At 33.3% G+C, this 24,423-nt stretch overlaps 2 protein-coding genes, 1 long non-coding RNA gene and 1 pseudogene across 6 annotated transcripts; 3 read left to right on the top strand and 1 right to left on the bottom strand.

Moving 5' to 3' along the window:
• The first annotated feature begins 383 nt into the window (after nt 1-383).
• LOC11444184 (probable F-box protein At4g22030) lies at nt 384-1,899 on the top strand (annotated as a pseudogene).
• Nucleotides 1,900-6,582: 4,683 nt separating this feature from the next.
• Nucleotides 6,583-13,060, top strand: LOC120580284 (uncharacterized). Its single transcript, XR_005645985.1, has 2 exons — nt 6,583-10,473; nt 10,797-13,060. It is a non-coding gene; the product is annotated as an uncharacterized lncRNA (long non-coding RNA).
• A 2,666-nt stretch (nt 13,061-15,726) lies between these two features.
• Nucleotides 15,727-19,497, bottom strand: LOC11437303 (aminomethyltransferase, mitochondrial). 2 transcript variants are annotated; one of them, XM_003610408.3, is made up of 4 exons: nt 19,356-19,497; nt 18,111-18,674; nt 17,224-17,342; nt 15,727-16,462 (listed from the first exon to the last, which is right to left on the bottom strand). In XM_003610408.3, the coding sequence occupies exons 1-4, from the start codon at nt 19,425-19,427 to the stop codon at nt 15,916-15,918; spliced, it is 1,302 nt and encodes a 433-aa protein (XP_003610456.1). In that variant the 5' UTR covers nt 19,428-19,497; the 3' UTR covers nt 15,727-15,915. The 2 variants fall into 2 exon arrangements, with proteins under 2 accessions (XP_003610456.1, XP_003610457.2); XM_003610409.4 differs by lacking the exon at nt 19,356-19,497 and adding an exon at nt 19,139-19,283.
• A 2,140-nt stretch (nt 19,498-21,637) lies between these two features.
• Nucleotides 21,638-24,391, top strand: LOC11444183 (uncharacterized). 3 transcript variants are annotated; one of them, XM_024781642.2, is made up of 7 exons: nt 21,639-21,858; nt 21,959-22,203; nt 22,322-22,441; nt 23,221-23,379; nt 23,491-23,663; nt 23,749-23,854; nt 23,974-24,379. In XM_024781642.2, exons 2-7 carry the CDS (start codon nt 21,991-21,993, stop codon nt 24,001-24,003), a joined length of 801 nt encoding a protein of 266 aa, XP_024637410.1. In that variant the 5' UTR covers nt 21,639-21,858; nt 21,959-21,990; the 3' UTR covers nt 24,004-24,379. The 3 variants fall into 3 exon arrangements, with proteins under 3 accessions (XP_039688833.1, XP_024637410.1, XP_003610455.1); XM_003610407.4 differs by having other exon boundaries at nt 21,641-21,858; nt 22,319-22,441; nt 23,974-24,391; XM_039832899.1 differs by lacking the exons at nt 23,749-23,854; nt 23,974-24,379 and having other exon boundaries at nt 21,638-21,858; nt 22,319-22,441; nt 23,491-23,667.
• The last annotated feature ends 32 nt before the right edge of the window (nt 24,392-24,423 follow it).

The following is a 24,423-nucleotide window of genomic DNA, read 5'->3' as shown; positions in this document are numbered from 1 at the left end:
TTGTTCATATTTAAAGTGAGTTTAACTCTCGTCGTTAACGTGAAGAATTTTTTAATAGATGTATTTTAAATATCTTTATAAATATATTTTAAATTTTGAGATTTGAGATTTGTCCTTACTCTGATGAGTTTCGAGACCGTATTCGTATAAACTAGTATTATTCATTAAAAAAAAAAGTTATGAAGTTGGTTTTAATTTTACTATATGTCGCATGTTGAGACCTAAGCCAAGCACCTGGCTGGAAATTTTGAACAGGACCAGGTCAATTAATATTGGTCAGTCTCCTATGTCTTTATTTTGATTCTGACTTTTCCCCTTCTTTTTTGTTACTTATATCAATATAATTATAAATACCAACACCTACACATCCTCCATTACATCAATCTATAAATCAAAATACCAAAACAAAACATACTCAAAAATACATTATACCCTTCAAATTAATATTTATCATTTCATGGCTTTGGCCTCCATACATACCTCAACAACATTATTATCTTCTTCTTCCATTCCTTTAAGAAGATCAGTTATTAATGCTACAATCAATTTCCCAAAAACCAATAATTATTTCTCTGTGCCTAAGATTCCTACTAGAAAGCATGTTGATGGATCAACAACATTTACAGAATCAGTCTCATTATTACATGATCAAAATAATGTCTCCAATTCAAAAATCTCAAACTCAAACAACTCCACCATTACCATGCAACTCTATGCAATTTTAGATTCTGTATCCGACAGAATCGAAATGCACAACAACCTCAGCCAACAGCGACAGAATTGGAACAACCTACTTCTAAACAACATCAACATGATCACACTTACTGCTACAACATTAACCGGTGTTGTGGCTGCAAGTGGTGCTATTGGCACCCCACTTTTGGCTCTTAAACTATCATCCACACTTTTATTTTCTGCAGCTACAAGTATACTTCTTATTATGAACAAAATTCAGCCTTCGCAACTCGCGGAAGAACAAAGAAACGCTACAAGATTATTCAAACATCTTCGAAGCCAAATCGAAAACACAGTTGCTCTTGGAAATCAAACAGAACAAGATGTGAAGTGTTTCATGGAGAAAGTTTTGGCACTTGACAAAGCTTATCCACTTCCTTTATTAGGTGTTATGCTTGAAAAATTTCCTGCAAAATATAAACCTGCTGTTTGGTGGCCAGCAAAAAGAAAAGAAGGAAATGTTGCAGAAAGAAAGATGAAGAAGAAAAATAGTAATAATGGATGGAGTGAGGAATTAGAAAAGGAATTGAGAGAAGTTATTGAAGTTGTGAAAATGAAAGATATTGAAGATTATGAAAGACTTGGAAATATAGCATTAAAGGTTAATAAGAGTTTAGCAACTGCTGGTCCATTACTCACTGGAATTGCAGCTATAGGTTCTGCATTTGTAGGAAACAATTCTGTTGCAGCTATAGTTGCTTTAATGGCTGGTTCATTAGGTGCTGTAGTGAATGCTTTTGAACATGGTGGACAAATTGGTATGGTATTTGAAATGTATAGAAATTGTGGTGGATTCCTTAAGCTGTTGGAAGAGACTGTTGATGAAACATTGGAAGAGAAAGATTTTGAGATGAGAGAAAATGGAGAGTTATTTGAAATGAAAATGGCTTTGATGTTGGGAAGAAATGTTTCTGAGATGAGAGAGCTTGCTTCAAAATCAGGTTCTTGTCGAATGAAAGGAATTGATGTTGATGAATTTGCTAACAAGCTGTTCTAATTGCGTATGACACAAGGAAACTGATGTAGCTGGATTAGTGAGCAAGTTGTTTCAATTGCACATAACATTGATTCATTTTTTAATTATATGTGAAAACATGTTTTCCTATTCTTTGTGTACAGATGTTTATTTTATAATTTATGTAACAAAATATTGAGTTTAGTGGAGATGTATTGCCAAAAAATGAAAATTTTGTAACGGTATCCAACGAGGATTCGTGAAAAACTCGATGTTAAAAGAGTATCATATTGGTTGGGAGATAGCTTAAACAAGCAAGTGTTTATGAGTGTGCTCAATTCTTACCATAAGTCGGTTTTGTGAGGTTGTATTAAGTCCAACCATAAATTATAACGTAGTATCATAGCTACCTGTTACTAGATCATCCACCATTTATATCCACGCATTTAGTTCAATATTGTTGACGTGAGAGGATGTGTTAAAGAGTCCTACATTGATTAAAAGATGACATGAACAAGTGTTTAAAACTGAGAGTAATTTTCAGCTCAAAAATAAATTTTTTGGGATTCGGTTAGGCCAACCAGAAATTCTAAGTCCATTTTGTTACAATAATTTGTAAATAAAATCAATATACTGAATTTCTATTGGATGTCAGTATACTCTGTGGTCGTTATTGAGAAAGGACCTTTACTGTGAGTATTATTTATTTAATACTAGTATGCAACTCAACTATTCAACACCGTGTTTTTCATTCTTTTATGTAAATTGAGTATTGAGTCGATCATTGTCAATGACATAGCCATACAATAAATTAGACTGGACCAAGTAGGTTCAAGAATTAGATTTTCATAACTATTATTATCCATCACAAGTCCACAATCCTATTTTCTTTTGTTGCGAAGTCAGAACTAAGAACAATAAAATTGTCTAGGGTAAATATTATAATGTGAATTCTTATAAAAAGAGACAGAAAAAATACAAAAAGATCTTATAATTAAAGAAGGAGGTACTATAATATATATATATATATATATTGAACAGCTTATAATATTAACACCAAAACAGAAAGAAAAAAGAAAACTGCTATAGTTGTAAAACTGCTGATAGCAGCAGCCAACCAGCAGACAAAAAACACCAACACCTGATCCGCTAGCAATAACAGAAAAACAGCAAACCAAAAAACTGCTACAGCAGAGAACAGAAGGCCTAAAACACACCAAAAACCAGCAACCTCAACAGGAAAAAGTCACGGACACCTCTAAAACTGCCCCACCTATCTCAATAAGCATTCCTTGAGGTTCCAACACCACTCGTAATAGAGGCAAGGAGAACTCTTAAGTCTTGAATTCGTTCAATTTCACGAAATCACCTTAATTTCCTCCACAATTTCACCAAAATCCTTCAAAAGGTTATTGAAAATCCTATCATTCCTCGCTTTCCAAATCGTCCATAACACCGCGTGCCAAATCAACCAATATCCTTTTTGAAATTTACGCCTCCCTATCTCCCCATTCCAACACTCAAAATGTTGAAAAAGAGATTGAGGTGTAATGAAATTAATCCCTAACCAACCACCAACCTTCGACCAAACTTTAAAAGTCCACTCGCAATGGAGAAAAAGATGAGTCGCCGTTTCAGCCATATGATCACAAAACTCACACCTTCCTAAGGCACCGGTGCTAGGATACGCCTACTCAAGAGGTTATCTTTTGTTGGGATTCGATTGAGGAGCACTTGCCAAGAGAAAACCACCACTTTTGAAGGCGCCGGGCTTTTCCAAACTAAGTCAAACACCACTTTCTTCGTCCTCTCCAATGGCTGTAGAGGCAATAACAAATTCTCAAGGGAAACATAAGATGAGGCTACCGAAAAATTCCCATTCTCCTCCAACTTCCACCACCAAGAATCGACCTCCTCCACCTTTTCCCAACCCTCTAAAGACTCAAGAAGATTAACAACTAAACCCTCTTCCCACACAAAAAGATTTCTTCTCCACATAAAATTCCAATCACCCCCTCCCACACCATCCATCCACACCTCCCCAACCATCACTTCTTTTTGACAAGAGATGGAGAAAAGCCTTGGGAATCTATTACATAGCGCCTCATTCCCCACCCAACGGTCTAGCCAAAACCTAGTATTCTCCCCATTCCCCACCTTCCTCACCACCTCCCTATTAATCCAATTTTCCCTCACCGCCCTTTCCAAAGACATCAAATCTAACTACCAACTAGAGGCAAAAGACGGCCAAGCATTCTCTTCCGGATACGAGGGATAAGAAATACGGTTCCCATATTTACAAATAAGGACTTTCTTCCACAACGATTGCTCCGGTTGCACCAACATCCACCACCACTTAGCCAAAAGGCTAAGGTTGACCAACCTTATATCTTTAACTCCCAAACCACCACTTGCATGAGGAAGACACATCGTTGACCACTTAACCCAACACACCTTATTTCCCCCCTTCACTCCACCCCAAAGGAATTGACGTTGAATTCTCACCACTTTCTTCCACACCTTCACCGGTAGCTTGAAAAAGGAAAGATAAAAAAATTGGGATAGCATTCAACACCGCATTAAGGAGAATCACCCTACCTCCGAGGCTCAAATACTTATTACCCCAAGAATTGAGCCTTATATTCAAACAATTCAACATCGGTTCCCATGTAGAGAAATTACCTCGGAGGTAGGGTGGTTCACATTAAGGAGAACTACCCTACCTCCCAGGCTCAAATACTTATTACCCCAAGAATTGAGCCTTATATTCAAACAATTCCAACAATATTTCAATTCAACATCGGTTCCCATGTAGTAATATATTAATATTACTACCTTAGTTCATCCTGTGCTAGGAGAGTCTCGTTGTTTTGGTATTATATCCCATTTTAGTCTCTTCAAAAAATTAATATATTAATATTTACCTACTGATGTAAGATTTTTACATATCATAAAACTATTTACACGTAAGTATAATATGATCGTTTCCGCAGGGAGTTGCGTATTTCATAAGCATTTTCACAATATTTATCACATTAAGTGTTTGGGTATAAATTGATTGTTTGTGTAAAACTATTTTCCTATTCGACATAAAAGTAAAACGAGAAGAGACAGGGCTATTTCGCTTGGGGTCAGAGACATCAACCAAGCGTAACAACTGCAATCTCTCGATCGATTAACGGATTCCAGCTTTTTAGACATATTATCACAATCACTCGACAATATCATTCGTGTCCAAATGATATCGTTATTTCTAAGGGATCGTTTAAACATCGATTTCCCAAACATTTAAACGATCACAAAGTCGATTGGATAGTTTAACCGACGATTTCCCGATTAAATTACCCAAAAACATTAAGCTCTAGATTAAAAGTGATTATCAAATATTAACATCCATGTCTAAAGTGATAACTTAAGATAGATTGTTATTCTATTTCTAGATTCAAAAGTATGTGTCCATATCATTTTGAATCTCAATAAAGCATTAAACACAAGAATAACAACAATTTTGAATAAATAAGCTAGAACCATATATTAAATGATCAAAAGATTGCATAATAGCTTGCTTGAATACCTCAAAACCACAAGGGTAGATGTAGCTACATATGTCTATGATAGCTTTGGAATGGATGAAGAAAAGATGAAGATTTCATGCCTAGATTCATGATGTCTCAATGAATCTTGGGTTGAATATCTACTCCTAACTATCTTGCTATGTGTTTCTCTCTCTAGAAATGCCCTAGTCTCTCTCTAAAACCAGAAAAATATCAAAGACAATGTAAAAAATAATGTGTGGAAAGAGGAGAGAAAACTATTTATATGGGCCAAATTCGTGCTCGTTCGCTTAAGCGAAGCAGCGTTTGCTTAAGCGAACATCCAGGGAATCTTCCATTGTCCATTGAGGAGCTGCCACGTGGTCCTTATCTTACGAAGTTTGATGAACTTCGCTCAAGCAAACTGTAAGCGTACAGGAAGCGAACCATTCTGGAGCTTTCTGGAACTGGATCGCTTAAGCGAACATGAGGTCGCTTAAGCGAACTGAACTTTTCTTCATGAGCGAACAGAAAGCGTGCTAGTAAGCGACTATTCTGGTACTCTCTGGAACTGGTTCGCTTAAGCGAACAGGAGTTCGCTCAAGCGAACTGACCTTGGTTTAGGAGCTTCCTTGTTTTGGTCCTCGCTTGTCATTTCCTGTATAAATTGGGTAGAATCAGGCATGTAAAGCGTAAATGGTACAAATACACTCAAATGGTAGTTTTTCCTTAGATAACTTGCAGAACAAGTCACTAAACTTCCTAGATTAATACATAAAATATGTTACTTTTGAGCACTTATCAAACACTCCCCAACTTAGCTTTCATATTTTCCCCTTCTTTTTTCTTTCTTTCATATCAAATAGATCTTATAAATTTTTATCATGTTTTAAATACGTAGTTCTTCAAGAACACACGACCAAATCATCATAAATGATGACCAATAACAATTCTTTCATCAACCAATCCTTTTATTTCTTAAGAAGCATGTCCCAAATGATCAATATCAAAGTATTTATTCTTCAGGAACTATATTACACATTTATCAATATCCTTGTATAATTTGCATAATAACAATTATGTGTATCTATAAGGTACCGATTCCAATTGATGGAATTGTAAGAGTAATCTATAATCATCGATACATAATTACAAATTATTTTATATATTTTAATTGACAAAGAGAACACAAACGCATGATTACACTATATGAATTCATAAGAGTTTTTTTTTTTCTTTCGGTATGTAACTAAATTAAATTGCTAAATCCAAATCAAAAAGAAAGAAAAATGGAAACAGAAATAGAGAGAATGAGAAGATGAGAGAATAAAGAGAAGTATTATTATTCACTGATGTTTTCTCAATGTAACAAATGAGCTTTATTTATAGGGAAATAAAGTAGTTTATGAACTAAGTTCAATAACCTAATAGTATTATGACCCACTAACACATTTGCTATTTGGACATCTATTATTAATATTTATAACAAATAATATATATTTTTGAGTAAATAAGAGAATATCCTCCTTCAAAAAAAAAAAACAGAGAGAGAGAAATATCTTGGATAGTAACCAACTAACCCACACACACACATTAAGCGTTTTCTAAAATGTAAAACCCCTATAAATAGAGATCACCAAGCAAAATTGAATCCGTACCCTCTCTCTCTCTCTCTCTCTCTACGAAAACAAAACCCAATTTGTCTCTCAGAATTATCGATTGGCGATGGCACAGAACAATTCGACGGCGGTGATGGATGTAGATACCGTCGAAAAAGAGAAGAAAATGAAAGTAAAAAAGTCGGAGATGTTAAAGTTGAACAAATTCATCTACGAAGTTCTGAAGAAGGTTCACCCTGACATTGCTATATCTGCCGGGGCTGTGGAATTGATGAACACTATCTTAACAGACATGATGTTGAAGCTTGCTCAGAAAGCTTCGAAGCATAACAAAATACGTCACAAGAATTCACCACTGGTCGAGCCTGACATCTCCGCTGCGGTTAGGGAAGTCTTTCCCGAAGATATGGCCGGCCTTGCCCTCTTATCCGCTTTGAAATCAGTAATCAGAATGAATGTAGAAGACATCTGTCATGGAATCACTAAGATGTAGATATATATATAACTTCTTATAATTAATGGATTGGAATACTCACTTATATTCCAGTGGATGTTATAATTTTAGTTATACTCCAATGCTTGCTTGCTGTAGTTTATTATACAATTGATGAACCTAACTAACTATTATTCTATTTATATTTCAATGGGAATATTATGGCTGCTTTCGTCTGATTTTCCATAGAGTACTATGTATGAATCTGGTGGTGCTTAGACTCCTCAGCTAGGTTCAATTTACTAAGCACCTGTTTCGATTGACTTATTTGAGCTTATTTGGATCTTCTCAATCCCTTTAATTTTTCTATGAAAATTGTAGTATTGATGATACACTGTCTCAAAATGTGTCCTGATTCACATTTCCATAGTTTCCATCTTGGGACCTCTATAGGGTCTGTCATATTTATTTTAGTTATCACCTGGGTTACAGAGGGTTTTACTTCACTCCCACTCTGCTTCAGACTTCCAGAGGCTGTTTTGATCTCTGCAAAATCGTGGGTGCCATAAAAAATCAAGCTTTCAGCCAGGTTAGGCCAGCTCCCTCCCTCTCTTTCAATTTAATCAACTATTTATCGTGCATTCAACAATAAAACAGTGCAGGTTTGTTATTTTGAATCTTAATTGTGTTTGTATTCTATATTTTTTCATCTTATGATTGATTGGCACCCCTGTAACCATGAGCATTGAGACAGTAAGTACAGTGTTTGTCTCTTCCCCTTTCCAAGAAATTTGACAAACATGAGTTCTCTTCACACGTGATAAGGACTTCAAACCTTATTAGGTATTTTTTACTACCTGTATATGCCATAAATTTGCAGGTTAGGCCAGCTCCCTCTCTTTGTGGTGCTGCTAGGTATCATCCTGTGAGGTTTCATATTGGTTTAAGTTCATGCATAATGTTGCAGCTAGTTTTTGGTGTCTTTTTTCAGCTTGGTGTTGTGAATCGTGCAATGTTCGGCTGTTTATATTGTGCATATCATCTGATATTTCTATTTGCACTTGGCCACTTAAAACCAAATCAAAAGGTTTTAATTATGCAATAGTCAATGGCCTGTGAGACATTTTGGGTTGTTTATGCGGTGAGTAGGAGTTTGGTGCAGGGACTGATTTTCTTCAACATTGCAAAAACTGGCGCTTTACCTGTCGGGTTTGGAAACGAATGTGTTTATGGGTTTGCTGTGTTTTCTGCTCCTGCTGCTTCATGGGGTCTGCTTGGTTTTCGTTTACATGTGAACATGTTTTTTAATCTCTCAATTTAGTGTCTTTGGAACCTAAGCTTATTAGTTTTTATTTTTCTACTTTCTTTAGTAGCAAAGATGGGGGCAGAACTGATTGAGTTTCTGTTTAACATCTGTTGTGGCTTATTGTTATTTCATCAGTTTAGTACCCATTGACGATGTGTTGCCGCTGTGTTTGCTCTGCTGCATTTGTATATTAGGACCCGATCAATGTGCAACATTCATTTGTAGTGCTTAGGTAGGTGTGCGGTGTGTGTCCTGTTGTGTTTATTAATCACAATTTTGAAGGATTCAAAGATTTGTGATGGAAATGTTAATTGGTTTTGGATCTTTGATTGATCGCGAAGGGGAACCACGGTTTCCCTACTTAATTAGCTATAGATGTAAATTTTGCAGAGAAGAGGGAATACCGTAAGATTGTAATAATAAAAGAAGTAAAAATCCCATTTTCCTTATTATAAAAGAAGTAATAACAAACTCATATTTCTTCGATAATCGAAATTTCAATACATGGAATGCTAACTTGTGCCCTTAAGGCACAAGTTAGTGAATCAAATATAGAAATAATTTATTGGAATTTGTGCATTACATTTAATCTTTAACTTTTTAATGAATTGAATGCACAAAATTTTAAAAAATATTTCTTCTTTGGGGTTTCTTAACATGTGCCCTAAGGGCACAAGTTGGCTCTACCCTAATAAAAAACATGGTGATTAACATAAAACTAGATACTTTTTCTAATGAATGAGCAACTTGTTTGACTTGTCTCCTTATAAAATTAACCTTTCGGCTCGGTTATACATTAATATAGTGTCTTGAAATCATGGGTCTGAACTCAATTATAGCTGAAAAACTACTAGTCATTGCATCAATAACCATACTGTCCGCTCACTCCATAAACCTATCCCTTCAGCTTCCTTTGTGAAAGGATCCCATTTGCTACTACTAATCCACCTTCATCTTTGATGCATAAACTGATAGGATATCTAGAATAATGAATATAAATGAGGTGGCCGAGCTAGTTCTAGAAGGTAGTATGACTCATCTTAATCTAGATGGGATCTTTTAGGCATATTCTATTAGTTAGTTATTAAGCAGTGCTATTGTGTAGTTATTGTAGTTATCTTATTACGGGTATGCACAACAGCACAAGTCTATATAAGCATTGTATGCCTCATTATTAGGATGAATGAAAAATAATAATGAATTTCCTTTCTTTTATCTCTAGCTTCTACTTCTAAATTCTGGAGTGTGATCCCTACTCGAATTGGGTCGTATCATTTCGGCCGAGATTTCCCCACTGGAGCCACCTGACAGTGCTGCTATCCCACCACCACTGCCCACCGTATTAAACATCTCTCCTACATTGTTTTCTGGTAGTTGTATTGATATGGTATCTAGATTTTGTCATGGTGAATTTTTTGGTTTTGTAACTAGGGAATCAAATGAATATGTGAAAATTGAGTCCTCACCAAACACCTTTTACACTTTGCTGTAATGCCAATCAGACCCACTTTCTTTTGGAAAACAAACCTCTTTCAAATCTTGTAAATATTTGTTCCTATGTTTGGGAGATCATCTTTAGAGTCATATCTACTCTCCTTGGATAATGTTGTATCAGTTGATGTCAATTTTGATGGTTTGAATAATAGACATTTTCAAACTACCTTAATTGGTGTAAGACTATAAGAAATGGTATGTTTTTATTTTGTTTCATATTCGTTTATTTTGTTTTAGATAAGACTATAAGATCTCATTATTTATATAAAGTATTATGGTTATTCAAATTTATAATTGTTCTTTTGTACAAATTCAGGAGTTCGAGAAGAAGATAAATGAAATATCTATCTTGAATTGAGAGACAGAAGCTAATTAACATTTTGGGGGGTCAAATTCAGGTTGCATGTGTTTTAGTTATTGTTCAAACTATTTTAATATGAAAAACATTTGATACATGTGTACTGGAAAATATACTAAAAAGATTTGATATCTTTGTTCAAACTATGATTGAAGATTGTGTTTGAATAAGAGAGATTTATCATGTTCACACACACTTTTTCACTTTTTATGTTTATCACTTGGTTAGATTAACCTTTGTGTTATTGTTGGAATAGTTTATATAATTTGTTTGTTGAAGTACTTTTATTGGTTATCACTTGGTTTGTTTTGGGTGTTTTGGTATTAACTATAAGTTTTATTTTTGGGTTAAACATGCAATCAGGGCAGGAATTAGTGAATGATCTCAAGTCAGTTATCCTTGCACAATAAGGTAAATTAATTTTGAATGTCTAATCTTTCTTAGATGTATAGTGCAGTGGAAATTTGGAGTCTTTAGAATGAATGAAAAGTAGCTTGCTTTTCTCTTGGTTAGCACCATTTTTATTTCGATTGTCATAGCCCCAGTATTATTACTTGATTAGTATTATTTGTTTGATGTTATAGTGATTTATAGTGTCTTTCAAGCTATAATATATTAGTTTTGTTGTTTTTAAATTACAGACTGAAATAGTTTCTCCCAAAAAGTAATATAATCTTGCCAGATTAATTTTAAAAATGACAGATGAACACAAATTATGAAAATCTGATTCTTCCCACTATTTCCCTCCCTGTTCAGTTAATTATCATATCATAAACACAACTATTTGGTGATAGATTTTATGCTAAGTTGAAACAATTAGTTGTAAGTTTTATGCTATGACAAAATTAGGAATATTTAAAACAGTCCACAAAAATATTAGCCTATTTGGACAATACAAATTATTGCAGTCATTAGATGCTTTTGAAAATCTAAGATCCTGTTAAATGTGTAAAATAAATAGTCCACAAAATTGTCACTTTAGTTTGATTCTATTTTACTTGATATCTCTTTATCAAATAATTTGTTGTCATTAGAATTTAGGATACCTTTGGAATATATGTTCATAATCTATATGTTCTTTGTATGGATTGGCCTCTAATTTATTTTACAAGTGTCATGAAATTAAATTTATTGATTTTAGATTTGAATATACTTTATATAGAGTTTTTAGGTAGACAATGAGAAGTTGTAAAATCATGAATTATATATTGGGCTTAAGCAATGATGAGAACAATTGGGCAGGTTTGTGATCGATTTTATTTACTCAACCACGTGACATTGATAATTATTTATTTTAGGAATCTTATTTTTTCATTGTCTATTTTTTCATTAACTTTTTGTATAATTATAGTCATATAATTCTCTAAAAACTTTACTTCATTCAACAGAATTGCAAGGCATGTTTTGTTAATTTCATAACAAGTGATACTTACTTACACAAAGCTATATTTTGCTTTCTTGATAAATTTGGTTCGTCCTGTGAATGATTGTTGGAGCAGTTATTTGCATGGAATCACAGGGTATACTATATAGTGTTGTGTTTGTGCCTTTTGGTTCTATTTTTATGGCGAGGTTGCTTTTCATGTCCACTTGCCTTTGCTAATTGCTATCAGGTTCTGATCTTAAGTTAGGGGACTAAAGTGCTCAATATAATGGATTAATATTTCACTTGCCTTTGCTAATAAGGTTTTTTTATGTTTGAAGGATTGATGATTTAACGGAAATTGGGTGATATAAAACTGTAGGTCAGTACCAATGTTTGGTTTTTTCATGTCTTAATTCAGGTCGGTACCAATGTGTGTGTCTCTTCGAATTTTGTTAAAACAACTTAGTTGCAAATGACCAATGAAGTTGCGTGGTTGAGTTTTAGAACTCTTGAATGTGGTTAAGTACATTGAGTAATTTCTATATGCTGAGATCTGCAACCAATGTTTTAAAACTATGTTTTGTTAGCTTTTATTCTATCTCTAAATCAGCTTTTTGTTTATTTACTTGACAATACTTATGATATACTTGAGTAGAATTAAACAATATGTTGCTTTAATAATGACTTGGTTTGCCTATTTTTTTATTCTTTTATATAACAAAAGTAACTCAAATCCTACAATAGTAATAATGTTTTACTTACATACCTTGCAAAATAATCTCTTTAATGTTGGTCAGCTTCAGCAGAAGGGTCTGATTGTTGTGATTCAGCAACGTATGTGTAAGGGGGACGATATGAGGATTACCGGTGCTCAAGGATTCCCGTTATTTGCACTGGTTGTGTGGTTGGAAAGCGGCACAGGGAAGCTATTGCAAAGACGAGTTGAGTTCTTGGAGAGTTGCTCAAAGACTTATATCTAAACATAGACAAATTACTATTTGACTTAAGACACATTTTATGTTTATCCATTTTATTGGGATAATTTCAAAAGTACGCCCCCAAAAAATACGAGGCTTTGATAATCTTCCTCCTCATAGTGTAACTTGAATAATTACTAATGATAGAGAGACAACTATTCTTATGGGTAAACAAATAAGGCTGACATCAATTTGGGTAACCATAATTACTTGCTTTTTTTAATTTATCTTTGTAACATAAACAAAATTATTATTTGACTTAAGAATCACTATTTGTCTACCCATTCATTAGGATACTTTCAAACATATGCCCAAAAAACACGGGAGGCTTACAGAACCTTCCTCCGCATAGTGAATTTTGAATAAAATTGAATTATCCAAGTTGTATTTATAAAATTCAAAAAACTTTATTTTATTTCGTAGATAACTTTGGAGCTATCAAGCAATGATGCATCTATCTTTAAGAAGGATTTTTGTTTTGGATTAATTGCTCTTTCAAGTGTCAACTACTTTTTGTGTCACTTATAACTTATGTAATAATTTAATTATTGGCTAATATTGTGTAACCGTTTTAAATTAAATCAAACGATACATGGATGGATGTCATCTTTATTTTCATGAAGACGGTAACTGTTTTATCTAAGAATTGCATTTATATGTTTTTAATTTTTTGATATGTTCAAAGTTATAATAATTTGTTAATGCCACAAAAAATCTTTGTTTGCCCGTGCGTTGCACGGGTGGAAATACTAGTAATTTAACATATGCCTAGAACAATTTTTTTATTTTTTTTTTAAAAAAGAATTGGATTTGACAATAAGTAATAATTCAACCATTTAATTTATCAACTTAGTTTTAATTAAAATGACTTATTTATGTATCTTATCCAACACCCAATTACAAATCGGTTTAAAGTGATAAAAAGGAAAAAATCCTTATTTCAAAACATCTAGACTCAATGCGAGAGGATAATTGATACCAATCTTTAACTCATCCCAATCCTTTCAGATCAAAGTCCGAAAACAAAATGCATGTAACAAGCAAGTCCTAAAGGACTTAGACGACCCAAGTTTACCAGCTATACTGACATAGATAAGGTTTTGTGGAAAACCATATTCATGAAAGCAAATTCCACATGCTTAATGGTTCTTGTGATCAAACCAAAACTGTGAAAATCAATACGGATAATCAACTCACATCACAATCAACACAACTTACAAAACCAAGAAATTAACAAACAAACAAGCAACGAATCACAACAACACATGACAGATAAAAACATAAAACATTAATCAAAGCAATTCATATATTTCTTTTTGGCTTAATTGCACTTTTGGCCCCCTATGTTTTAAGAAGTTACGATTTTAGTCCCATAACTAATTAAAATATAAAACAGCCCCCTATGTATTGGATCTTTGGCAGTTTTGACCCCTAGATCAATTTTGACTCGGTCAACGCTGACGTGGCACTTCAAAGCCACCATGTGTGCATTGTTTTAATTAAAAATAAATAAAAAAAGCCACATATAAATTAAATAATTAAATAAATGAAGAAAAAAAATAATTAAAAAAAAATAAAATGAAGAAAATTGTGTTCCAAAATCTGATTCTCCCTCTTCTTCCTCTCATCTCTCTCTAAAACACGTTGATTCGATCATATTTCTTGAACCATTATTTTACTCTGAACAGCTTTAGTTTCGTATATAAAACCATCGAAGAACGCAACAACGTTAACATTCAACACCGTGTTTTTCATTCTTCTATGTAAATTGAGTATTGAGTCGATCATTGTCAATGACATAGCCATACAATAAATTAGACTGGACCAAGTAGGTTCAAGAATTAGATTTTCATAACTATTATTATCCATCACAAGTCCACAATCCTATTTCCTTTTGTTGCGAAGTCAGAACTAAGAATAACACAAATGTCATAAGGTAAATATTATAATGTGAATTTTGTTTAAGAATTTGATTTCTATCTTTTGATTAATTAAAACACACTAAAGTCTTGTGAAGAAACTGTAAAACTCGTACCTAAGATTATCTGACCGTTTTCTCAATGAGTAGCAAAGTGAAAAATGAGATTTCATGTGATTAGTTAAAGAAATTCTCTATACAAATGTAGGGTTGGATAGCTCAAACTCTAGCGGCAGACAAAATATTAACATAACAACTGATATATAAATATTTGGCTATGAAAAATTTGTTATACAATAATTTAAAAACATGAAACAAAGTGAAAAACAAGACGCTAGTTTTTCATTTTTCATTTTTTATGGTCAACAAGACGTTAGTTTTTTATTAAGTCTAAAAATTAAAAACATTTTCTTTTTCAAATCTTAATAAAATTCAGATAACTTTAATAAAAAATGGTTTTATATTGTTTCCTATAAATCCAGTCAAGCAAATTATACAGATAAATTCATTAAAATTCTAATTTTCAACAATATTATATTGTTTTGATTTAGTCTTTTATCACTAGCTTCTGTTTAATGAATGAAAAACTGGTTCCGAAATACTCTTACCCGGCAACTAGGATTTTGACTTGCTATCATGAATTAGCTTCATTGAACTATATAAGATAAGAAGGCAGTAGATTTGGACTGTAGAAAAATATAGTATTGATACAGGTAGGAAATGCCTGAAATTAATGCAGTCCAAAGGCCATAAATTCCCAACGGTGGGATTGTCATAGAATGCAATAAATCATGGCTTGGGAGCTTTGTGATCTAATAATAGTCAAGGGTCAAACTTTAGAACATGAACATTATTGTGCCCCAGAGATAATGTGAATGTTGAGCTGACATTAGAACCTAACTCCCTTGTTTCAACACAAGCAGTTTCTTACCTAACGTGTAGTTGATGATTTTTGTTTTTAGAGGAACTAGTACATGCAATGGTGTTCATGAATCTATAGTGTGTATTGTTCTACGTATAGCGCAGTATGCATGATGAAAAATATAGGAAAATTTCATGATAACATCAAGTTCAAGCAGTACAATGTTTAAAATGAAATTGAGTTATTAACCAAGATGAAGCCTTGTACTTGATGTGAGAAACATAATAATGACATTAACCTTTATGTAATGTAACACTCTGTAGGAAAATTAGTCAACAAAGGAGAAATGCTGAAGGGAATTATGTAGGCTTGTAGTATTTAGTGGGTACGAATGGCATTTTTGTGACAACTCCTTCATTCGCTTTTCCTCGAATAATTATCTTTACTTTGGTACCTGCTTTGTGCAATCCAGATTTTACATATCCCATAGCTATGTTCTTCTTGAGACAAGGACTGAATCCACCACTAGTGACTTCACCAATGTTGTTGCCTCCTTCATCTTGAATCTCACTGTGGCTTCTAGCAGGTGGACCAGATGAAATGAAACCGACACGCCTTATGGAAGGACCATCTGCGAGCTGTTTCAAGATAACATCAGCTCCTAGAAAACCACCTTCTGCTCTTCTCCTCTTACCTATAGCCCATGTCAGTCCTGCCTCAATTGGTGTAATGTGCTGTTCCATGTCATTGCCATAGAGGCACAATCCAGCTTCAAGGCGTAAACTATCTCTAGCACCAAGTCCTGTCAGTCTTATTTTCCCTTCAGATTTTTCAAGTATTGCCTTGGCAAGATCTACTCCATGCTCTGAAGGAACTGAGATCTCAAATCCATCTTCTCCGGTGTACCTGAAAGTCCCGTTATAGAGTGTGTTATTATGTAAGTGTTCCTATAAGTCAATAACACAAACATACAAAAAAAAAATATAAGCATAGTGATCCAAACTAAACTAACTAACCATTGTAACCAACTTTCCCTGACAAATATCCAAACTATATCTAACAGAGGTATTGGAGGGTTGAATTATGTCTTCCTTTGAGAGAGAGAAAAAAATTCATCAATCAGTTTCCTTATTTACGATCCAATCAATAGGTAATATAAAGTGATTTGTCTGAATCAACTTTTTTTATTTAACTTTATTTGCTTTACAACAGATGATAAATAAAACATTGAAATGCACAGTATATCAGGGTGTTGTGATTTGGATTTAAAATATAAATAAAATCAGTTTATTGTTGCTTAGTGTTTTAAATCACAATAATCTAATTTAAAACAAATTCTGTATTGAGTTTAAAAAGTTCAGTTTGATTTGGACCAAATCAGACTTCAAAATGTAACCCAAAAAATCAAATCAAATAAACACGTTTTTTGTTTTCGATTTGTCAGGTCACATTTAGTGATTTATATCAGATTGGGTCAATTCGTGAACACCTCTAATTAAAATCATTTAATCAACAAAATAAAATTACTGTGATAGGAAAGACAAGATAGTCAAAGTGACACAAGAAGCAATTTAAGGAAACATAATTGTAACTCAGATGAACTTCTAAGAATAAACTGCTAGCTTTGGTAGAAGAAAACCACACACACAAAAAAAAGGAAGCATTACCCTGTTCGTGTGAGAAAGCACTGCGAGCCATTGATGTCCAACACACGGAACTCCCCAAAGTATAGCTTGCTCAAATCATCTTTTGTCAGATGTTGAAGAACAGGGGCAGCAAGGGGACCCTGCTTCCAAAGACAGTAAGAAAAACTTCATTGATGTTCGTTACAGTGAGGTACAAGTCATTAGTTTAGAAGTCTCTCAATTTATTTTCAACATTAACATGGGTACAGACCACCTGAAGTATATTTTCAACATTAACATGGGTACAGACCACCTGAAGTAAATTGGAATCATTTAATGACCAGACGAAACAAAGTATGTATCATACTACAGTCAATGCTGCCAATCGCGGAATTACAAAAGTATGTTCAAATCTGCTAGACAACTGCTAGACAACAATGCAATAGCATCGCCATTTGATAACACTTTGTACTAATTAGCATATCGCAGAACAATAGCAATTTGTTCAAATTTCAATGTGCTATAGTCACTATTTGACAACACTGACTGCACCAAAAGAGACACAGGTTATGGCGCAGGGCACCTTAGATTGTACTGGATCAACTCCTAATAATAATTGCTTTAGTGTCTAGACTCTAGAGCACATTACAGCCATTTTGAGTGAAACAGATGGAGGAAAGTTTACAAGAAAAAAGTTTGAAGAAAAAGTTGAAACACTTTTTGTTCTAAGAAGTATAATACACTTGAAAGAATAATTCCACTATGCTATAGATCTTAAAAATTGAAATTAAGAGGTGCAAATAGGGAAATGATGAGAAAACTCAACAGCAGCAAGAGATAGGTACTATATATCAAACAAAACAAAAAGACAAGTTAAAAGTGTGTGTTTTGCTTGCATGATGGTAATGTACAATAGAGTAATAAATGACCTGTAGAGCAAGTAGAGTTCTCTCGTCATGAATGTGCCACGACACATCACCACCTTTGGCCTTGAATGCCTTCATATGCTCCTCAATATGAGCCAAATCTTTATCTCTGCAACCAGCATTGACAACCAAGTAAATGTGATGATCCGTGACCTTAGTAATGACGGAATCATCGATAGCCCCACCCTTTTCATTAGTGAAAACAGTCAATGTCCCAGTTCCAGGTGCAAGTGCAGCAACATCGGCAATGACTAGTTTCTCAAGAAAAGAAACAGCATCTTTTCCCTTGAGGCTTAAACCACACATATGGGCAACATCAAAAAGACTACCATTCTGTCTACAGTTTAAGGTTGAATCCATGATTGAGTCCTTGTACTGAATAGGCATGCTCCATCCAGCAAATGGAACCATCTTACCACCATGAGCAACATGGAAGTCATAAAGAACAGTCTTTTTCAGGTCAGAATCCGTAGCGAAACATCTCCTAGCAACAGCCTTCTTATCTCCTTGGGCGAGACGGCGAGTGATTGATTGGCCAAGTTGCCACAAGCCCCCTCTCATTTTGTTCTGCAGTAGCAAGGGATTGAAGGATAATGAAATTACATACATTAACTTAACATGACAAAATTTCGATGTAAATATTGAAATAATTAAAATTCGGTGTCAGCTGAGCTGAGTGGTAAGAGTGAGGTTGAGATTGAAATTTGAAGATGGAGTTCAAATCTCATATTTCGCAGACTAGTGTCTGTCAGCGTTAATAAAAATATCATAAAATGCAAGTTCTTGTTTGTTTTAAGTAAGAAAAACAGAAACAGAAAATGAGAATCGACGCGCATCAACGGATTAATGTATGTAATGCAGCAATAAATAAAACTAACTATTTGGAGAATAATAAATAAATAAATCACAATAAAAATGAATTGTGTAGATCTAAATTGAATAAAAATATGATATGATATGCAAAGCAAAGCAGATAGTAAAATGGGAGTAAAGTAGTAATTAAAGAAAAAAAGAGGTAAGAGAGCACTGACATGGTTGTGTTCGGAATCAATGAAGATGAAGAAGAAGAGATTTGGTCATAAAAGAAATACAATGTTATATATTAATTAAATAATTTAAATAAAGAATGGGTTGGTGAGTGTAAGATGAGTTCACTTGACGTCATCTTTTTAGTGAGTGAGTGTCCCAAATCGAGGGATACCCAATCCTTAGTGAGTGGTAACAACATCATCATCACCATTACCTTACCCTTTCATTTCTTTTCTCCATCCATGCTTTGCTTTCTCCGATCCAACGGTTCACCTCTTGTTTTTTTGCCATCCCATTGAGATTGAGATTGAGATTGAGATTGATCAACCACACTCTCTCTCACCCGCACACGTTCTAATTATTCTCGACTATTCATTTCTCATCAAACCATTCAAGTTAAACGGATTCGCTCATTCTCATAATAAATGTCCAAAATATTCATGTGCATGTTAACCTACGCTAGTGTATTTTCTTACCTAAATAATTAAGCAATATTACTCATTTGCACGTAATATTGGATCATATCTTGCAAAAAAAAATTAAACAAACTTTAAATCTAAAAAAATCAAATCTAAGTGTATAAAATCTAACATAATATCTAAAAAAAAATTAAATTTTAACAAAACAATAAACCTAAAAAACTCTAGATTAAGTGAAAGCTTATTTGTTCTTTTTGTTGGAGTATTGTTTGATTTGAAATTGAAGGAATTTTGGAGTTGGGTAATTTGAGAGAAAATTGAGATTTGTGTGTGTGTGTGTGTTGTGTTTGAAAATAATACATGATGAGGTTCTGTCTCGGCTAATAACAGCACGTAGTGTGACTCAAGTCACGTAGCGCAACTTAAGTCAAGCTGCATGACTTAAGTTGCGTTCCTCTTATAACTAGCGCAACTTAAATCATGCTACACATGTTAATATGTTCATGGACATTTTGGATATTTACTTTGGGAATGAGCGATTCCATTTGAATAATGAGCACAAATCTATTTGTTTTTTCCACACTTGCGTCTGAAATCTAAAAAGTTGGAGGGTATTTTTAACGTAATTTTATATTTTCTTGATTGTATAGTTTGAAATTTGTATGATGCATGAGAACCAGCAGTATCGAGAAAGAAACCATAAAAAAAAAACTAAAAAAAAATTGCCATCTTGACGTAGCAAAACACAAATGAACTTTGTTACTTCGAATTGAAATGTCACACGATAAAATAAGTGGAAAAAAATTATACTTTTTTCTTGAATTTAATAATCATGCACCAAGAAGTAAATAACTTTAGAGACATTCAATCATGTATAACACTTCATTGTAATATTATATATATTTTTTAGAATACTAATACAAAAATCTAATAGTAACATGTTTTCGTTACATGCTTAAAAAAAGCATATTCTTGATACACATTGAGCACATGTATTTTTATTCAAGGTTAATCATGAATCGTTTAAAAGAATTTAAATTTTAATTTTAACTTAAATAATCTTTAGCATTTTAATTGAAGCTTAAATTATCAAGGTTCACTTCTCCCAAAAATCTGAGGGTTAATCTGAAAAAAAAATTCATGGTTGATAATGCCTAGAGAAATATTTATAAAATTTCAAAGATATTACGTATTTTAATTAGTTGATATTGATAATAATTTTTTCATGTAATCTATTAGTTAAAGTTACACAACCCTCTTACGAAAATATAAATAAATATTGGTCATTGTTTCTAGATGTAAGGATTTATTGTCATCTTGCAATAATTTTACTGTAAGTTATGTTAGGAGGCAAGCAATTAGGATAGCTTATAACATAACTAGAGCTTTATTCTCTCACGATAACCCCCCTATTTTTCATAATGCACCATCTACATTGTACCCATTATTCTTTAATTAAATGAATTAGTTTTACCTTTCCTAAAAAAAAATAGAGAATGATATTTTTCTCTTATAAAAAAAACGTAGAGTATGTAATAAAAACTAGATATAGGTTGAAAATAAAAAATAGGTTGAAAATAACACTTTGTCAAGTCCTCTTAAATCTTAATCATGGCAGAAGAGAAGTTAAAAAGGAAATATCGATTGTTTAGGTACAGTACACGTAACTATTGTCTATAGGAGTGGCATGGATATAAAAGCAGCAAGAAATAATAACATAAATTATCATCACTTTTTCTTCATTAAACCATATAAATATAATATGTAATCTATAAATATATAAAATACGATTTAACCTTTGTTATTAAAATGTAACGATTAGTCACGTAAACAAACTAAACATAATTCAGTTGGTAGACGTGTTGTAATACTTAAGAGGTTGGAGTTTAAATTCAGATTTTTCCACCTTTTCTTTTTTTTTGAGAAAAGATTTTTCCACTTATTCATATTAAAGAGTAAAATTCTTATCAACATACTACTTAGAGAAAAAAAAAAAAGGAATTAAATTGACAGATTTCATATAGTTAATATTCATTATATTAGAAATTTAAATTGAAAAGAGTGGTGGATAGTTCCAAGAAACTTAAATTGGAAAATATATCTATCGAGGGAGATGAAAACGATCCTTGGCGGCCAGGGCCAGAAACCATTCATACAATTCGTGGTTTTTTCTTCTTCTTTATAAGCATACAATTTGTGGTTCTGTTTATTCCCCGTTTCATTCATATTTCTCTATTTTCTTTCCCATCCAACTTTACATTTTTTCCTTATTTCAGCTCAAGCCTATGCTTACCATCAAACAGGTATATCATCCCTCTTCCTTATGTTTTTATATCTTTGTTATATTTCTCTTAATAGTTAAACCACTTCTTTCTATTAATTCATTTCTTGGTTATTTTGAAGGGAGCAATATCATATTATATCATGGTTCAAACATGTTAACGATTTATGCTCCAAGAGCTATTCTAAACTTCCATCTATACCAAGACTCATCTTCAACGCAACAAACATATTATTCATACAAGATCAATAATGTTAATTTCATAAATTTCCATCCTGCTTTTCCTAAACTTTATGGAAGTCCTTGTAGTAACATATTTCTTAGTTCATCCTTCTCTTGGAATTGTGAAAAGCGACACAAATGCCTGGTAATTAAGCATGCTATGTTATCTCAATTCTTCATCTACTTTGGTCCATTTGATATTTTATTGTTAGTCTTTTCTTTTGGTGATTGATATGCTTTTGGCATGATATATATTGCAGCAGTGTGGATCACATGACTCAATGTCATCTAATGACGAGTACCGTTCCTCACGCAACATAGCCATCACCTTGTTCAGGAGATATAGGAATTTCACTGATCGTGGTGGAGGTGACAATCTAAAAGTATGTCCACTGCCTCTAGCATCATAATTGAAAATATTCAACTATAAATTTTTAAGATTTTGAAAAATTATTTCTTATTTTCAAATGAATTGTACACCAGTTGATATACAACACGTTGTACGTTGTTATAATAGGCAGACCCAAATTGTAATGAGACTTGATATTTTGCAGTTCAACCCCATTTTTATGCATTCCTTGTAGTTTTGAGCTGGTTTAATTAAGTGTAATAGGATTGATTGCACATTGTGTCATGCCGAATTTGAACTCTCTAATTAGTTAGTTCTCTGGCAAAGCAATAGAAAACTCTATGTTTGGATATGTATGCCACATTCACTGTCAATCTAAACATGCACTTATAGACACTTTGTTAAGTTACACTACTAAAAAAACAAAAATTAGTGAGGGAAATTTAGTGAGGGAAAACGTAAAATCCCTCTCTAATTCCGTCACTAAATTTTGCGACCAAGGAATTTGTGAGGAATTTCATTTTTTTCCGTCACTAATTTCCCTCGCTAATTTTGCTTTTTCTAGTAGTGTTAGATTATATTTGATAAACCACATAAAATCGTTGTGTGCATTCTTCTTCTGTGTTCTTCTATAGTTTCTGTTTACTCTTGTTTCTATCTTAACAATAGTTTACAGAACAAACTGATTTAGCTATAGTTATCACTTTCCTATGTAACTCAACATGCTCACTTCACACGCTTCCTTTACACCTTTTGCTGGTTGGTTCTTTCCCTATATTCCAATAAGAGGCGATTTACGTTTTTCGTTTTCAGGATTTCATCACTGCTGGGGTGAATGCATATGAACTTGGGTGTACTGATGAAGGATTAAGGAAAGAGCTTACTGACATGAAGGACTCTGGCTTTGAAATTGAAGCAATGCAAAGTTACGGTGGGAGCACAAGCTTGAAATCTAAAATCATATCCAATGAGGTCTATGATTCTAATCACTTCTTACTTTGTTGCTACAGATGATTTTCTAAAGTCATGAATTCAGCTAGAAATCTGAGTTACCTTATTTGGCATGCTTTTTGTGTGATGCAGATTGATGAGTGCATTCTGTGGTTAAGCATCATATTCATCACCATCTTGTGTACACCCCCACCAACTATTGTTAGATGGTCATCAACAACTCCTGTGTCAGATGAAGTGAGACTTCAGTGGAAAGGATTTTGTGCTCTCATAGCAAATGCATATTTTATGAAGGGAATGGCTTGGTAAGATACAGTGCTTGAATTTCATGTTTTTTTCACACTTAGTGGGTGAATTGTTCTTTACCTGGCTACTATGTGTTTACTGAAGGCTTCCTGTAAAGACTCTTCAATTAGAGCAAACAGCAGTGATGGGTGAAGCTGAGACACCGTCAATTGTTGCTGGCCGAATGCGATTAGTCTTTAGCACACTTGAGGTCAGTAATTTACATTTTGTAGTCACTATGATATTTAGAAAACTTATTTGCATAACAATGGTTACCATATGTCTATACACTTACCAGATATGATAATAAACTTGAATTCGATGTTGCAGGTAGTAAGTCCACAGTGGCCAAGAGTATAGACAATCAGATCAGATCATGTTTACCTTTTCTCAACAATCCATGTAGAGGTCCCCATGAACTTAACTCATTGGTAAAGGATAATGCATAATTTATGCAGGGATCAGGATTCGAACCCCAGACACCCCACTTATTTGCCTTTAAAGTTTAGCCGCTAGGCTACTTGACAAAAAAAAAAAAACAATCCATGTAGAGCTGTGTTTCACATTTGCTGGCTAGGATAACAATAAGTATCAAATGGGATTATTATGAAGAAAAACTGAAAAAATAAATAGTCAAGTATTTTTCCTATTTTTTTCATACAAAAGAAAAGAAACATGTATTTTATGTATATCAATGTTTTAGTTCAATTTCGTACAATTGTTTTTTTAAGAACAATTTCATAATTTGTTATGCAGTAATGCCAGTAAAGTAAAAATCAT

The sequence above is a fragment of the Medicago truncatula genome, chromosome 4, assembly GCF_003473485.1.
Source record: "Medicago truncatula cultivar Jemalong A17 chromosome 4, MtrunA17r5.0-ANR, whole genome shotgun sequence".
NCBI classification, from domain to species: domain Eukaryota; kingdom Viridiplantae; phylum Streptophyta; class Magnoliopsida; order Fabales; family Fabaceae; genus Medicago; species Medicago truncatula.
Note: the sequence above shows the minus strand (reverse complement) of the source record. Positions and strands in the feature narration are given on the sequence as shown.

Coding starts and splice junctions, on each gene's coding strand:
- LOC11437303 (XM_003610408.3), bottom strand. CDS start 19,427: ATGGCAAAAAAACAAGAGGTGAACCGTTGGATCGGAGAAAGCAAAGCA. Junction 17,343..18,110: donor GAACTCTACTTGCTCTACAG/GTCATTTATTAC, acceptor CTTTGGAAGCAG/GGTCCCCTTGCTGCCCCTGT. Junction 16,463..17,223: donor TGCTTTCTCACACGAACAGG/GTAATGCTTCCT, acceptor CGGGACTTTCAG/GTACACCGGAGAAGATGGAT.
- LOC11444183 (XM_003610407.4), top strand. CDS start 21,991: ATGTTAACGATTTATGCTCCAAGAGCTATTCTAAACTTCCATCTATAC. Junction 23,380..23,490: donor CTAAAATCATATCCAATGAG/GTCTATGATTCT, acceptor TGTGTGATGCAG/ATTGATGAGTGCATTCTGTG. Junction 23,855..23,973: donor TAGTCTTTAGCACACTTGAG/GTCAGTAATTTA, acceptor TCGATGTTGCAG/GTAGTAAGTCCACAGTGGCC.